This window comes from Leucopleurus acutus (genome assembly GCF_964270905.1).
Source record: "Leucopleurus acutus genome assembly, chromosome: 8".
Taxonomy (NCBI): Eukaryota; Metazoa; Chordata; class Mammalia; order Artiodactyla; family Delphinidae; genus Leucopleurus; species Leucopleurus acutus.
The window spans coordinates 69,190,061-69,204,438 of record NC_139151.1 but is presented as its reverse complement, the minus strand read 5'-3'; the positions used below and the strand labels follow the sequence as shown (position 1 = coordinate 69,204,438).

The following is a 14,378-nucleotide window of genomic DNA, read 5'->3' as shown; positions in this document are numbered from 1 at the left end:
ATCAAGTACCACAAACTTAGTGGCTTAAAACAACACAATTTTATCTTGCAATTCCGGGGGTCAGAAGTCCTAATTGGGTCTTATGGAGCTAAAATCAAGGTGTTGACGGAGCTGCATTCCTCCTGGTGGGTTTAGGGGAGAAGCTATGTCCTTACCTTTCCCAGTTTCTAGAAGCTACTCACACTGCTTGGCTCCCAGCACCCCATTGCTCTGACCTCTGCTTCCTCAGTCACATCTTATTCTCTCTGACTCTGACCCTTCTGCCTTCCTCTCGTAAGAATCCCAGTGGCTACACTGGGCCCACATGGATAATCCAGGATAATGTTCCTATACCAAGACCCTTAATCATATCTGAAAATATCCCTTTCACCATGTAAGGTAGCCTACTCACAGCTTTGGGGAGGGGGCATTATTTGGCCTACTACAAAAGATAAAAATAAGATAATAAGACCGTGGTAAGTATTAAGGGACAATGTTTTGTCAAGCACCAAGATCATTTGTTAAATAAAATGAATACTATTTGGCCCCGGGGAACAGAGTCTGAAAGGACCCAGGCCTTGAAAGATTGTATCAAGTACCATCCGGTACAACACCCAGTGTTGCCAAGATGTGAGGCTGATGTGATATCCCTCCCAAAGGGAGGCAAGGTACCAGAACGGGAGAAGCCCTTCCCAGCAGAGAACCCAACAAACTTTGTGCTCATTACTTTCTGTGGCATTTTAAAATCGTTTTTTCCTCTGGCCTCCCAGAGACCTTAGGAACATTGAGGCAAATAGCAAATTGAACCAGAGTAACAGGGGCAATCCCATGTCACTGATTCAAGAAGAAATGCCCCCATGTGGTAAGAGGGAGGATGGCAAAGCCTTTGACGATAGCAGACATGCGGAGGAAAAGGTTTACTCTGTGCTTGTTCCGGGAACACCTGTCCACATACCGATCTCAGGCTCATCTCACATCCGTAACAATGGCTCAGCAGTCAGCCCTGATCACACCTGGACTCTACCTCTGTGCCTTTCCTTTGCTCTGTCATAAATGAATACTGAGGACCATACCACTTAAAAGGCAAGTGAGGAATACCCAGGATACCCAAATAGAGACAGGTGCTCTGATCTGATAGAGCTTATAATGCAGGAAATCTGACATATATTTAATGAAAAGTTATGATTGCTTTTATGCTGTGCAGTAATTAGGACAAAAAGGCCAAGAGTTCATAGAACTGAAACTAGAATTACTCTTTAACTACTGATGGAATATTGAGATTTCTACTCTCACTGTGTTAACTCTCTAAAGCTCTGGCAACCATGTCAACTGCAGCTCTGAGACCAGCCAGCAGAGGAAGTCCCACTGCTTCTCTGTCCTGCCCTCTTTCCTCCACACCACTTCCTCCATCAAAGAGGAGGAAGAATCAAGACAAGAGCAGTGGTCTGAAGGATGAAGGGCTCAGAGAGAGGGAGGGTGTGGTCTCCTTGAACACACTTTCTCCCTCAAGGCCAGCGAGGCAAGGGGGTCTGGGAGAAGGCCCAGCCCAGTCCCTCCCTCTTATAGGTGTGATCGGGCCCCAGGAGCTGAGAGGGCTGGACAAGTGTGGAAACCAGGAGGGCACCTGCCTAGGCCCCGAGACAGACACTGCTCCCACCCTCTCTGGTCCCTGGTCTTCTCACAGGCCTGGCTTTCCCTCCTCACTACCAAAGGCGCGAGACTGGAGGGCTGAGCTCTGGGTTTAGGAGAGAGAGCCACAAAGGCCATAAAAATGCCTTAGATGTAGGTCCCAAGCCGTTGGTAAACTAAACCAAAATTCTCCCTGGGAATTGCATCGAGTTTGAGGTGTCAGTCTCACAGTATTAGAGAGCATGTAAACACCAGACCATGTTCTCTGGGCTTAGTTTTCCCTTGGCTTTATAGGGAGAGGTTCCTGGGGCAAATCAGGACTGGGTGTTGTGATCCTGGGTTCCTCCAAGCCTCTCTGGATTGGTAGATATGCATATATAGTCATATGCAAACGAACTCCACTGCTTTAAGTGGCTTATAGTCTCTCTCTCTCTCTCTCTCTCTCTCTCTCACACACACACACACACACACACACACATGCACACATACACAGTACAACCTGCAGAAACTGACACACAGATTGAAACAACATACACCATGCATTGACTCATGCCACATTACACTCACCACCACATTAACCACATTTCCTGACCCTACCTTCCTGTCCCAATCAGATTCCTGACAGTCTCTGTCTGGACCCATCCCAATCTCTGGTTCTATCAGAGACCCCTGGCCTGTTCATTACTGAGTATCTCTTTGGTTCTAACTACTTTACGAGCATTATGCCATCTAATCATCATAATGACACAAGGAGGGAGAAAATATTAGTGTCCCTATTTCACAGATGAGGGAATTGTGGCTCAGAGAGGTTAAGCAATTTGTCTAAGGTCACACAGCTAGGAAATGGAGTCAGGATTTGAACTTAGGTCTGCCTGAACCCAAAGCCTGTACTGTTTCTACCATGCCATATATGTATGTGATAGGGCTGTATAAACTATAGAGGGCTTTTGCAATGTAAGTCAAAATTGCAATCCCTGGTAACTGACATTTCTGATAAATGGACTCCTGATAATGGTATTCACAGCGAGGGCTCAGAAATGCTACAAAATCTGGACATTCTAAAATGCCAAGCAGACCATGTGTCTTCATGGGAAGTGAATATACCAGCACCGTTCACCTCTATGAAAGCAATTAATTTCTAAAGGCCATAAAGTCATGTTCAGTGAAAGTCTCTGCTGTGGCTTAGACAGGATAACCGCATCCCTTTCACCCTAGGTTGTCACAGCTCGACAGACAGGGCAGAGATGAGCCAGCCCTTTCCCCCCACCCTATTATCACGCCTGTAGCTGGATGCCCTGGGCAGCATGACCCCTAGAAAATATCTCCTGGGGATGAAAACACAGGCCACAAAGGGCTTGTTAGGCAGGAAGTGCTTCTGGATGCCTGACCACATCCAGCTCCCCTAGATTAGCAGAGGCGCGTGGAAGAGCCCCTCTGCTTAATTTGTTGGACAGATTAAGTAGACTCAGTTTGCTGGGTTGATAGAGGGGTTCTCGCTGAGATGTTCAAAGGGAGGCGGACAAGTATAGATCCAAGACCCAGAGGCTCTGCACAGCACTGGCGTCATTGGCAGATGCATTACCGGAAGCCTCAGGGGCATTTAATCTCCTAAGTGTTTCAGGAGGCGGTAAGCACTTCAGAGTCTAATTCATCTTCTTTGTCTTCATTACTGGGAGCCCTCTGATCACCTTAATCCTCCCTCTGCCAAAGGAAAGAGCCATTTGTTTCTTTAATGGGTCTTCTCTCACTAGCTAAGTGGTTGCTCTGAGCCAGGGCTGAAGGTGAGGCCATCCTGAGGACAGAGGAGAAGAGCCTGGCTCAGCCGTGGGGTGGTGGGAAGGGCGGGGGGAGATGGGGGGATGACGGAGACAGGACAGTGGGAGAGTGTGGCAGGAAAACGCCTGACTCCATTTGCATAGAGCTTGACTACATTCTCCATTCTCTCCCCACCCTGAGCCCCTCCTTCCTAGGAATCAGTGAGGTTCCAAGAGGGGGCCAGTCACTCCTCAGGATGAAAAAGGGTCTGTACATATAGAGCCATGGGATGTCTAAGCTGGAGGAGACCATCCCACTTTACAGATAAGGACACTCCCCTCTGAAGGTTCCCCATTCAGGGCTGAGTACCACACATTCAAAGGCCAATAATAATAACAGACAGTGGCTTCCATTTATTTCATAGTTTCTGTGTTCCAGGAACTGTACCAAAAGTTTGTATTAGTTTATTCAGTTCTTATTTTATCTCTGTGAAGTATGTATTATTCAATTATCTCTCACAGATGAGAAAAGTGAGGCTCGGAGTGAATTGCCCAGAGTTACATGATCACGTAGTAGAGAAGCTTTAACCGCACGTCATCTGATCCCCTAACCCCTGTTCTTACTGCCTCACTACTGGATTTTGTATGAAATGACCAGAGTTGGCTACAGGAGAGGTACTTGAAAGGAAAGGGACCTAAAATCATGTCAGGTAGGTGAGAGACCCAGCAACTGGAGGCGTCTAGCTGAAGAAGAGAAGAGGGGGAACAAGGCAGATCCTGCAGAGTGAGCCCTCCAGTCCCATGCCCCACAGCCAAGGACAGTGACTGCAAAGGGCCAGCCCCCGCCAGGCGTCAAGCAGCCAACAGACAGCCCAGTGAGCCACCACTCCTGATCTCTTTGTGCTGCCATGCCTTGTCTTTATGGGGCTTGTCCAACTAAGCAGTGAGAGATTGAACAGGAAAGGAAGTCTGGAACTCCATCAAGCAAGGCTTGGAAGACCAAACTGAAGATTTTGGATAATTCACTATCTGTGCTCTTCCTTGCAACATCAAGTTTGAAAAATAATGATAGTCGTCACTTACTGAGGACTTAGCAGGGACAAAGCATTGTATCAGGTCCTTTACGTGTATTATCTCACTCGCCCTCACAAGGACACTGCAAGGTGGATGATAAAACCAACACCCAGGAGGCTGTGACTTCCCAAAGTCACCCAATTAATAAATGGCCCCAGACAAGGTTGACATTCAGTCTCTCTGACTCCATAGCTCCACTACCCCCTCTTCATTTTCGGAGATGGCAGCAGATAAGAGTCAAAGACCAAGGTCTATGTCAGGCCAGGACTCAGTGCTGGCTAGCTACTTGTCAGCCAGATGATTTGGGGGATACTCTCTTGAGCCTCAATACTCTTATCTGTAAAATGCAGCAGATATTATCAGCCTCACGATATTAGTAGAACCCTCCTATGCAAATGCTTATATACTAGAAATTCCCTCTGAATGGGAGGGAGTTTCTATGGTTGGCTGCCTTTCCACAGGTGATTCTAAAGACAAGAAAGAACTGATGGAGTGCCACCCTACTTCTTCCCTTTCACGTCCTAAACAAGCATTTATAGAATTTCGCCAAGGGTACCAGCTCTGGGCTAGAGGCCTGAAGAAATCCCGGGGAAGTATAGAACACAGGCCATGCCCTCAGGGGGATAAACATGAAATAACTGGGAAGGAAGAAATATCATTGGAAAAGTCAACACTGCATTGTGAGGTGTGGCCTCCAAGAAAAGGATGATCCCGGGGAGTTGGGGCCGTCTGGGAAGGCTTTCCCGGAGTTGCTGGGGTAGGAGCTGGCACGTGAAGCTGGGGCAGCTTTGACTGGACGATGAGGCTGGACGAAAGGTGGAGCTGGGCAGCTGGGTTACAGACAGGGATGAGCTGGGTTGGAGGCTCATCTAACACAGAGTTCAGGCACCTGGTTGAATTTACAGAGAACTAAAACCCACCAATCCACTGCCCCCACCTCTGGAAGAGAAATGGGAGGCTGAGTGCAGCAGAGGTGGGACAGGATGGAATTCCATAACCTCAGAGCTCAAAGGCCATTGAAAACCCCCTCATTCAATGTTTTCAAACACATTTAGTAGTAAAATCCTTTTTCCCCAAACAAGACTTTACATGGAGCTCAAATATACAGAAAAAAAACAACAACTGAGACTGATATAGGGGTTGAGGCCCAGAAGCAAGGCTCTGCTCCCAGACCCTGTTTCACAGAGGCAGAGAAAGGAAGAAACTCGCTGCAGGTATAATGTCAGACAGGCAGGTGCCCACACGGCTGGATACAGACCTTTAGAGGAGGTCCAGGGATCTTCCCATGGCACCTCTCTGCGTCTTAGGATGGACAGGTCTGGATGGAGATGGAGGAAGTCTCTCTAGTGGTTGGGATGGGAGAAGAGGGTGGGAATGGGCTTGTGGAGGTGCTCCAAGGGCAACAAGGCGTGTCGAAAACATATTCCTTTACCTTCCCCCAGATTGCTACTAACAGGACCGACAGTAAGCTGCAGCCATGCTGCCCCCCAGAACCTAAGCCCTGGCCTCCTGCCCTCTGACTTCACGCTTACAGGTTCTGGGCCTGGTTCCCCATGAGCTGCTCACCTGGTCCCGGGTGTAAGGCGTGTCTACTCTCTGCTTGTCGCTGCAGGCCTCCAGGAGGACGCGGATGGCCTTCAGCTGCAGGAGCATCTCACAGGCCATGGTGTCAAAGAAGGTGATGTTGGCAAGGGCCGCAGAGGCCAGCAGGAAGACTTCCCCAGACGAGGCCTCTTGGCACAGTTCTGGATGGTGAAGAGAAAGAAAACAGCTTCACTGCCGAGCGCTTTCATATCAGTTACCTCATTTGGTTTCCACAATAGCTCTGGGAGAAAATGTGGGCAGGTGTTATAATTCCCATTTTACAGATGAAGAAAGTAGTTACTGGAGAGGCAGATGTATCTTCCTACATATGTAGCAGGGGTGGCATTTGAAACCTTATGTGTGCTTCCTAATCACTCCATCCAACAGGTATTTACTGAGTGAACACTATGTACCCGGCACCCTGGTGTTTTGGGATGGGCTGGCGAACAAAACAAAAGGTCAGGTCTTTGCTCCTGTTAAGCTTACATCCTACTAGTGGGCAAGAAAAAATGAATTTTTAAAAAGCTAATATAAATAACTGCAAACTAATAAATGTGAAGGAGGAAATAAACAAGTGCTAAGACGGAGAATAACTAGAGGCCCGTTGGGTGCGTAAGGAAGGTCTCCCTAAGAAAGTGACTTTACTGCTGAGACCTGAGGGGAAAAAAATGAAGCAGTCATGAGAATATTGTGAGGAACAGCATGCTGCAAGCCAAAGGAACAGAATGTACAAAGGCCCTGGTCAGGAAAGAGCTCCTAGTCTACGTGTGTGTCTCCAGCAGCGTACACTAGACCTGCTGAATTTGCCTTGAAGAGGCTGAAGTTAAAACATAAAAACACTACCTCTCCAGCTGCCATCAGCAAAGTTTCAGGATTTCCTTTTGGTCCCAGGAACAGGGTCACCTGGCTGCAGAAGAGTCCTACACCAAGCCTCTGAATGTCAGGCTCTTTCTCTCTGATCCTAGTGGCCATAACCCAATCCTAACCATATCCCCCCACTTACCATCTGTAACTGTACTGAGGGTCTTTAAGGAGGAGAGGACCACCCCCAAACCCTGCATCCCTTCCCCACATAATACATTCCCTCATGGGCTCCACATGACCTAGAATGGACTCCTGCCTTGGAGGAGGCATAAAAGGGTCCATGGTGCTGCCCACCCAACCCAATGGACCTGACTTCTGACCCTCAGCTCCAGCTTGACCGCTAATCAAGGTGCTTCCTGGGTCCAAGCCCCTCCTACTGACAGCACCTGTATGAAAATACAGGAAGAGAAGCCATACTCCAAGAAAACAGCCACAAGAGAGAAAGAAAGCTTTAGGGGCAGAGTTGAGCTGTGTTCTATCCTGATCTCTAGTTCTTGCTTCCAAAGAGTCTACTTCTAGGTTCTGGCATTAAACCTGGAAGCTCTTGGCACCTTCCAGTGCATGCAGTTTCTGGTTCCTGCCTTTATAGGGACAGAAAATAGCATTAGTTGAACCCCTGTAGTGTGTCTTACACAGTGCCATTAATTTCTGAGCACGCTTAGAGCAGAAAGTGGTCACCTTTATTTAGAGGTAGAAGCTGAGACTCAGAGAAGCTGGTAGTAGGAGAAGCAGAAGCTGTACATTCTTGACCTCACTAACTCATTCCATCCTCACGACAACCCAATTTTTTATCACAGTTTTATTGATGAAGGAACAGAGGATTCAAATGTTAAATGATTTCCCCAAAATTGTGGAACTGAGGAACGATGCTAATTTGGGAGGGAGGGGGCTGGAATCAAACTGCTTGACCCCAAAGTCCCCACTCTTTCTACATTCCAGGCTGCCTCTTGTCTCTAGGCCTCTTTGCCTCATTCCCAGTGATGCTTCTGTAGATCTAGTTTCATTTCTATCAGGATGGCAATGCCTGCTTCTGGGCAATGCTGCTCCCCACAGCCCAGGTACGACTCTTAAAATACTTAGCATCTTGATCTAGCCACCCTGGGCTGGGGCAGCACATTAGCCAAGGAATTAAGAACTCTGATTTCCCCTTTCCAATGACTGCTTTATCCTCTGATTTGGGGGGAACCACTAGGGTCAGCCCTTCCACGCCATCTCCCTACGTCCAGGGTTTGAGGTAGGACCATACAACTCACAGCCCACTTTGTTGCAAGATTTCTTCTAGGTCCGAACACCCACCCTCATTCTTATGAGTCACCATTGCTGCCAACACAGCAATTATTAACACAACCACCTAAGTGCCTTTTAATTTTAATGCACATTTATTTGAACTACAGGCTGAATCACCTGGGATGTGTTAGGAAGATTAAATTGAGGATTCCAGTGACTCATTTATAAATGTTTCCAGGGAATGGCAAGAAATTGGAGGACTATTTCCCACCAAAGAACAGAGCCCTGGCTACCTGCCCAGAAGATAAATCCCATCTGCTGAGTCTCAGAGCAGACTCCACCACGATCTTCATTAGGGTGAAATAAATAGGGAGACTCCTCTTCTCCGGGGAGAAATCCAGCCAGGGCAAAGTAGAAATGGACATATGGCAATAATGAAAGGTTGTTTGGAATATATATGTTTTGATTTAGTATTTGCTATCATTTATAAACGGTGAGGTTTTCCATAAAACTTAGGATTTTTGTCTTTTTTTTAAATTGGCCTTTCCTACATGGCAACAATGAACTGGAATTTATCAGTGATTGCCCCTCTTTAGTCACTGCACGTGCTTTAAATTTCAATACAGGACTCAAATCTCCTTATTTTCTTCTTCCATCTGGCCTCTTCACCTCATTTATGTTTCCTGCCTAGCTCTGGCATATGACCGAGTACAACACCGCTGGTGTAAGTGAATCCTAACACTGTTATGTGGCCTTGAGAAAGTTCCTCAACCCCTCTGGGCCTAGGTTTCTTCTCTTATAGGGTGGGCATTAAACTTGATGGCCTCTTGCGTTCCTTCCAGCCAAGACTTTGAACAATTGGCTTCTGCATTTTCTCAAATTTGAATCAATGTAGATGTTGACAAGTTGATTTCTCCCAGCCTGGCCTGTGGATTGCCACGACCACAGTAACTAGAGTCAGCCATGAAAAATCAACTTAACTGATGCTTCCTGCGTGCAAAGTACTTGCAGATCTGAAAATTCTAGAGCTAGAAGGAACCTTGAGAGAAACAGGTCCTGACCCCTTGTTTCATATAATAGGAAAATTGTAAAGTGAGCTCTGCAATGTGACAGGGCAAAATCTCGCACAGCCTGCACAGGGCTGCCAGTCAAGAGCTTTCTGTTGGCTAGATTTATCAAAGACAAAAATCCAAGTCCAAGTGTTCTGACTCCAAGTTCACTGTTCTGTGCTGCTCCTAAATGTGTGCTATTCCAGATATTGCCAACCCTGTTTTGGTAACTCCAAGCACGAACCCTAAATTTTCTGATGAGATCAATTTTCATTCAGTTTCAATGAGATAAAGATAGAGAGAAAAGTGACAGAGCAAGGGATCGAAGTAGAAACCCAGAGCATTACCAGAACTTATCAAAGAAAGGATGTAGTTTGCAAAACAAGTTTCCTGAGGATTGTCATCCAGGTGAGTCCCCCTAGCTCCTGCGTGTTTGCAGGAAGATTGCATTCTAGATGTGGGGCTCTGATTCTCCTGCCAGGAGCACACAGGTCTGAACAGGGGACCCTGAAAGAGTCAAAGTTTTCAGGGCCCCAGGAAGTGAGGTCAGTGGTGGGACTGAAGGCAGCAGGTGGTGGGGAACAGCTGCTCTCTGAGAAGCTGCTTGCCTCCAGTCATTGCTGCCACATTCGCTGGGTACCGGGTACCATAGACTGAGATTTCAGGAACAAAGCCCATCAGAATCTCTCTGGATAAGGATCTGAACCTCAACATTTGACGCCCCACTCTTCCCTGGGGCTTGTCCTGTTCTCCTATTTGAAAGGCCAATTAACCTCAATCTGAACTCAATTCAAGGAGCTTCTTGGAGGGCTGCAAACATTTTACTAGAAGACTTGACAACAGAGCTCTTTAAGGCCTGACTCTGATACTTCCATGGTGGGATTTCAGCTAGTGTGATCTCTGTGCAGGAGATATGTGGGTGCGGTGAGGGGTGGGTGGACAGGGAGACCTTCCTGTCCTTCCTAAAGACAACTGTGACAAGGCCCTCCTCACCCAACAGTACCCTCCAGCCCCGGATGACTCACTAACGAGAGCTGTCACGATCTCCTCCATGCTCTCCAGGAAGCTGCTGAGGTGCTGGGTGAAGGGCAGGTGTGGGGAGGTGACTTGGGCGACCACAGCCGCAGCCTCAGCCCGCGTGGCTTCTGAGTGGCTGTCGTCAGTCAGGATGTCGGCCAAGCACAGAACGCCATCCACCTGCCGATGGAGAGAGGGCACAGCCCTGTGCATCCTGGGAGAGCACATGCTCAAGATAATAATGAGAGAGACTCACAGTCCAGCCTGGACCCCAGTGACTCTGGGGGCTTATCCTTTGGCTCCAAAGAGATCATTGACTTCCCACGGCATCTTAGATAGTGGACATCAGCAGGCGTCCAGGGGCTAGGCCAGGGCATCCACCAGAGGGAATTGTAGTAGAAAGAACAATCTCTTAGAAATCTCACATCCCTGAGTTCACATCCTAGCTCCCTCTCGGTTGGTCACTCAGCCTCTCTGAGATTGTTTTCTAATCCACCAACAAGGTGTGAGGAGTTAAAGAGATGAAGCAGGTGATGCTGGATCCAGAAGTGTTGCTTAACAATGTTGGCCCCCTCCTCCCCTCCTTGGGTCGGCAGCAGGCTGAGCTCATCAGCATCTTTCCTCCCGCATCTTGTCCTCCACCACCTTCCCCCCGTAGAGAGAGGGCTGCTCCCCTGGAGGCCTTGTTCTCTCTGCCCCACCAGAGAGAAACAGACCTGGGCAGAGTGGAACCTGAATGCCAGTTAAAGACTGCAGCTTCCAGTTCTGCTCCAGTCGGACCTGCTCTTGGCCTAGTAACTTCTGCTTACTGAGTGCTTGCTATAGGCCAGCTACACTGTGCATGTGTTACTACACCATTAGTCCTCATAACAGCCTTCTGAGGGCAGTGCTGTTATATACAGCGTATGTGTTATTATACCATTCATCCTTTTAATAACCTTCTGAGGTCAGTGTTATTATTATCTTCAATTTACAGATGAAGAAATTGAGACACAAAGGTTCATTGACTTACACAAGATGGCAGACTTTAAAAGCAGTTGGTCTGGGATTTGAACCACAGTAGTCTAGCCTCAAAGCCCATGGTTTTGAAGAGGCATCACACTGCCTTCTATGACGTGACACCTGAACTCAGACCCCAGCCTCCAGCAAAGGTGAGCAGGTGAGATTTGTTTAGAGAAAAGGCAGTAACTTGCTAAGGTTAGCTCAGCAGTGCCCCTGCAGCCCTCCGACGCCCCAGGACACCCGCCTGCCTGGGGACCCTGCCACCAAGGGCCAAGGAGACCTTCCCTTGTGAGGGGTCGGCGTGGGGAGGGGCGAGGCAGGGAAAGAGCTGGGGTGAGGTGAGGTGAGGTGGGGAGGGGCCTGCGCTGCTGCCCTACACCTGCCGAGGGCCGGCCTCCTGTCCCTGCTCCCTTACTTCCTGCCACTCAGCTTCGGCTGCTCTCCAGAGGCTGCATTTTGTTTGACTAATTACCCCCACCATGTTCTGGGCCTCCCTTAAATGCTCTTGGGAGTCTTAGGTCTATTAATTGTGAAAGCGTTTGGCAATCTCAGGCTCAAAAGAGACAAATGTGGAAACAGGAGCCCGGGGAACTGTCCGCAATAAAACTCACCTGGATGTGCTTAATAAAAGAGCAAACAGGAGTCAGCAGCCCCTGCAGGACTGGGCTCGTGCCAGGTGTTTGACTAACAGTCCTCACCTGGGCCCAGGGAAGGACATGGGGCCTAGAAACAGGGAGCACCCCTCTTACTGCCAACCTAAGACGCCTCTGAGGCTTATCCGGTTCGTCCCCTTCCTCCTTCCAGCACCATCCAAGGCAGTAGCTAGGGAGCAACAGGGTCTCCAGTGGGGGAACGTCTCAGCCTATCCTATTCCCTAATCTCATCTTGGATGCAGACGGAGTTGCATCTCAGACCCAGTTGGGAACGGTGGTCAGACCCAAACCTAATCCCCAACGTCTGCTGGGAGATGGGCCAATCTGAATGCACCAGAGAGGCCAAGAGGTGGATGGTCCCGGAGGGTCTGTGCCCCCCAGGCCCTGCACACTAGGCATGCTTCCCAGCCCAGACTGCCACTCAGCAAACTCACTGAGCACAATCTTCCTGGGCACAGGCTGAGTGCCAGGCTTTGTGCTGGAGCAGTGGGGCAGGGACAAGTGACCCGTCCTCAAGTGACTATTGGACAATGTGACTTCTGGTGAGGATGCTCCGTGGGAGACCTCCTGGAAGCCACTCTGACTTACTGCCCACACCCCAGCTCAGGGAGGGCGGCCCTCCTCGGAGCTCATGTCCAGGCACATCTACTGTCATAACAGAATTTATCACACTGGATGGCCATGTTTCTCCAAGTGGCATCTGTGGATGACACCAACTTCACTAAGAGTTTCTTCAAAACACATTCCTGGGCCTCACCCAGACCTATTCAACCAGGCTCTCCGGCGAGGCCTGGAATCTGCTTTTTAACAAGGTCTGAAGCCGACTTTATACACCAGCAATTTGGAGAAGCACCCTGGGATGTGATTCTCCACTTCCTTTTCTGTCTGGCTGTCTCTGACATCTTCCTGGAAGCTCTGCAAGGCTGGGGACCACAGCTTGTGTACCCGTGACTTCTCCAGGGCTTGCACATAGTAGGCTTTCAATAAAGGGGAAAAAATGCAAGAGAGAAAATGGGACCTAGGTGTGTCCTAAGTGAGGACACACTTTAGACGAGTGAAGGTAAAGAAATGGCATTGCAGGTGGAGCGGATATCGTAAGCAAAGCCCACTATAGGAAGGGGCAGCTTTGGAGAACAGCCGGCTTGGGAACATGGACCCCAGGAAAGTGACCCTGGATTGTCATGTGGACCAACTGTCCAGGCCTCTGGCTCTGATGCCACTGACCGGCCACTTGGCCTCCTGCTAGCAAGCTGCCACCAGCCCAGATTGATCTCCGTATCCATCACCGTCTCAGCAGCTCCAACCCAGTCCAGATTATCAAGCAGAAGCCCCTGAGGGGCCCTCCACCACAGGGCTCTGGGCCTCCCAGTGCCTGAACCAATGCCTGTAGTGTCAGAATATGCACAGGCTCTGGAGTCACACCTACCTGGGTCTGAATCCTGCTGCCATATCTTACTAGCCAGACAATTTTTGGTACCTACTTTGAGCCTTTATATATAATGGGAATAAAAATACCAACCCCAGAGGCTGCTGAAATCTGGAATTGTTAACTTAAAGAATGCAGGTACAGTGCTTGCCACATGGTGGTACCATCACGCCACCTTATCCCCCCCTGGCGGTTGCAGTCATCTCTCCTAGACTTGGGGCCCTGAATCCTAGCTCGCCTCACTTTGCCTGCCCCAGCTGAGGTCTCCCAACTGGGCTTCTCTCCAGGGCTCCTTTCTGCAGGCTCCTCTGGGCCTGAGACCCCATGGAGAACCTCAGCCCTGTAGGTTGGGGCCCACAAGTTTACCCGCTTGCTTGGACGACTTTGGGTCATGCAGCCCAGAACTAGAACTTCTAAAAGGTCAGTGACTCCTCTTTTAATACCTGACCAGGAACAATAAGATTAATAATTACAATTCCTGAGAAGGGAACAGAGAGAAAAAGTACCACCCATGCATCTCTAATGTTCAACAAACAGTAACTGAGCCCCTTATGGTGAGAGATGCTAAACTAGGCAGACTGATACCGAGATGAATCAGGAATAAAATAAGAGACAGAGAAAGACAAACACATAGAGAAACCAAAGGTGGGGGGTGGAGGGAGAGATCATATGCTTCAAAGGATTGGGGAACTTGACTGGTACAAAACCCAGCCTGTCCATTCCTCTCTTATTTGACCTTTCTGAATCATCTCCCCCTGCTGAGAACTCTCTCTATCTAGGCCTCTCTCCTTCCTGGGCCTCCGCAATACCCACTTTTGGGCTCACCTCCTCCTAGCTAACTGCTTCTTTTTTTTTTTTTTTTTTTTTTTTGCGGTACGTGGACCTCTCACTGCTGTGGCCTCTCCCGTTGCGGAGCACAGGCACCGGATGCGCAGGCTCAGCGGCCATGGCTCACGGGCTCAGCCGCTCCGTGGCATGCGGGATCTTCCGGGACCGGGGCACGAACCCGTGTCCCCTGCATCGGCAGGCGGACTCTCAACCACTGCGCCACCAGGGAAGCCCCGCTGTTTCTTAGCCACAGGTTTTGCCATCAGCCCACTTTGTACCACCTCAGTCAATA

General features: G+C 49.1%; 1 protein-coding gene across 2 annotated transcripts in view; it reads right to left on the bottom strand.

The window, feature by feature from the left end:
* Positions 1–14,378, bottom strand: part of INSC (INSC spindle orientation adaptor protein) — a gene marked incomplete at both ends in the record, with an annotated part of 125,629 nt that overhangs the window by 15,458 nt on the left and 95,793 nt on the right. For both annotated transcript variants that reach the window (XM_082845259.1, XM_082845260.1), the window contains 2 exons: positions 6,003–6,181; positions 10,186–10,357. In XM_082845259.1, coding sequence (XP_082701385.1) covers positions 6,003–6,181; positions 10,186–10,357 — 351 coding nt within the window. The remainder of the gene's footprint in view (positions 1–6,002; positions 6,182–10,185; positions 10,358–14,378) is intronic.